The 2,500-nt window shown below is 41.9% G+C and overlaps 1 protein-coding gene across 1 annotated transcript in view; it reads left to right on the top strand.

Moving 5' to 3' along the window:
• The first annotated feature begins 863 nt into the window (after positions 1 to 863).
• Positions 864 to 2,500, top strand: part of LOC137992622 (ceramide transfer protein-like) — a 28,043-nt gene continuing 26,406 nt past the window's right edge. The window contains exon 1 of the mRNA XM_068838058.1: positions 864 to 1,260. Within this exon, the coding sequence (XP_068694159.1) occupies positions 1,021 to 1,260 (240 nt within the window). The 5' untranslated portion in view covers positions 864 to 1,020. The remainder of the gene's footprint in view (positions 1,261 to 2,500) is intronic.

The raw sequence follows: 2,500 nt of genomic DNA, 5'->3' as shown, positions 1-2,500 counted from the left end.
GTCTGCCTCCTCTTCAAAGCGAGTTTAAGTGCGAAGTTTTTGTGATGGTAATTAGTTCTACTTTACATATGAATGAAAGCTAATTTTCATAACAAAAACTTCGCACTTGAACTCGCTTTGAAGAGGAGGCAGATATGAACTCGGAAATGGCCTATTTTGACTTCTCTTTTCTCGTTCCTCGTCATCAATATGATTTTTCCCTCCAGAAAAAAAGCGGGTTGCCAAATGCAACGCTGCCACGCGATTTCCCGTGCCCAGAGGCTGTCCTGCCTCCCCACCTCCACCCCGACAGTCTTTACGGGCAGGCGAGAGTATACTCAGTCGGTGGCTCAGTTGCTTGAGCATCGGGCTGTCATGCGGGAGGTCGCGGGTTTGAACCCCTGGCCGGATCAACACTCACGATCTTAAAATAACTGAGGAGAAAGTGTTGCCTTTGTAATTTCATCTGCAAATGTTTAGACCAGGCCCCGTCTCAAAAATACCCTCTATGTTCTTAAGTTCCCTGTGGGACGTTAAAGAACCCACACACTATTCGATAAGAGTAGGGGATGTAGTCCCCGGTGTTGTGGCTGTGCTGTTCTCTCCAGCAGAAGTGGCCGGCTTGGCGGTGATGTCTCCAAAAAGGCTTGTGGTGTATGAGGCCACCTAAGCAGAAACTGCCATAAGCCAAAAAGGGACTTTGCCTAGTGCTGGAACATGTGGATGTAGATGTCGACGTCATAACCAATGGTGCTGTGCTGGCGGCGCTGTCGAGGCACGGTTCGCGCCTCGCTTCATCGCTCCGCTATAATTGGTCAGCGGAATGCCTTTGCAAGTAAGCCTAGGTACTTCATGTATCCCCTATTATAGTGTATTTAAAATGTACCTACGTAAACTCTTCGAGGTTGTGGTAATGGCTGCAATGTGGTAGGAGGAGCACGAATGTTGGGCGTTTGGAATGAAATATCAAATGAAGTGAAAGAAATTTTCTTTCGTTTAATTAGCTGTTAGGCACTCGTTTTATAAAAGAACAATATAACGATGTCTGGTAATCACACGCCAAGTTTAAGCGACGAAGAAGAAGACGACTTAGATTGCAACAATCCACCACCTCATCTCCCTGAACTGCAAGATACCCTATCAAAATGGACGAATTACCTTCACGGGTGGCAAGAAAGATTTGTAGTCTTGTGCGGAGGTACTTTGTCTTATTATAAGTCAGAGTATGATACAGCGTTTGGATGTCGAGGTTCGATGAGTGTGGCAAAAGCGAGCATTCAGGTATGTGGTTTTATGCTGGACCGTGCTTGTATGGAGAAATTCATAAGTAAAATAAAGCATTGTCATTCAAAATGCAGTCGAATATCATACAGAGACCTTACATGGAAGATGTATTTTTCAGAAACTCCTTTGTGCATTGCCATTATTTGGAATATTAGCATGCTTAGTCGGGATATGTCATGTTAGCGCTTGTGTAGTTTTGCTCTCGACGACGAAGCCTTATTCTTCAATAATTTGTCACCTGGGTATATTGTTTAGATATTCAAGGTGTCTTTCGATGACAAATATTTGGTATGTAGCTTGTCCATCGCCAAAGGGCGTGATTACGTTTTCGCTTTATCATAAAGTATACCTCCAAATAGTAAACAATTCATGCTTTTCAAATTGATACAAGTTTGTCATTTCACTCTTCGTCCTGCATTCTTTCATATTTTATCATGTTATGATATTTGAGGCAGATAAAGAGATAAGATTTAGGAACTTTTATCGCGCAAAAGACACTAAGGCAATCGCGTGAAGTTCCCTTCTGTCATTTATTGAACTTTTCAGTGTTCAAAGTCGTCGACATAAGTGGAAGTGAATACCATCATAATTTGATTTCTTTTGCTGATCTCGTCCGACAGCAAAGCAGTCTGAATCATTCCAGAAACTACAGGAATTAATCAGTCTTTCCCAAAAATCAATGTTTCGACATCAATAAAATCAATAAATGTGTGATGTGTACATGTGCAGCTGCATGCCCAGAACCATCACTTTAATTTTTTTGCACTTGTTGCACTGCCTGTTTAAAGGCCCTGGTGGAGCTGTCTGGAAGACCCCTGTTTAATTAAAATTTCAAGTCTCTTCATCTCATTTTGAGAGAGTCTAAGTAAAAGAAATTCAATAAACGTAGAGGTTTGGTTATAGTAGAAGTGCACTTAGCAACAGCCACATACTGCAGTCACAAGCACGCTTTCCTTTAATAATCTGGACCTGGCCTCGGTTGTTCAAAAGGTGAAAAACGGTATCCACCGTATAAATCACTATCCACTGGATCACTCAGTTGGTTTTGCTAGTGTTTATCCACTAGATAGTGATTTATCCGGTGTTTAGCGCTATCCATCGTTTGAACGACCGGGGCCCGGTTGTTTGAAAGCCAGTTCACTTAATCCAGGGTTAGCGTAAACTTTGGTTTCATTTTTTCAACTTTTGGGTGAAAGTTTCTTTTGCTTATTATTGTTTTTTTTTAAGATTCACTTCC

Source organism: Montipora foliosa, chromosome 2 (genome assembly GCF_036669935.1).
Source record: "Montipora foliosa isolate CH-2021 chromosome 2, ASM3666993v2, whole genome shotgun sequence".
In the NCBI taxonomy this organism is placed as follows: domain Eukaryota; kingdom Metazoa; phylum Cnidaria; class Anthozoa; order Scleractinia; family Acroporidae; genus Montipora; species Montipora foliosa.
This window is presented reverse-complemented; position numbering and strand designations above follow the sequence as displayed.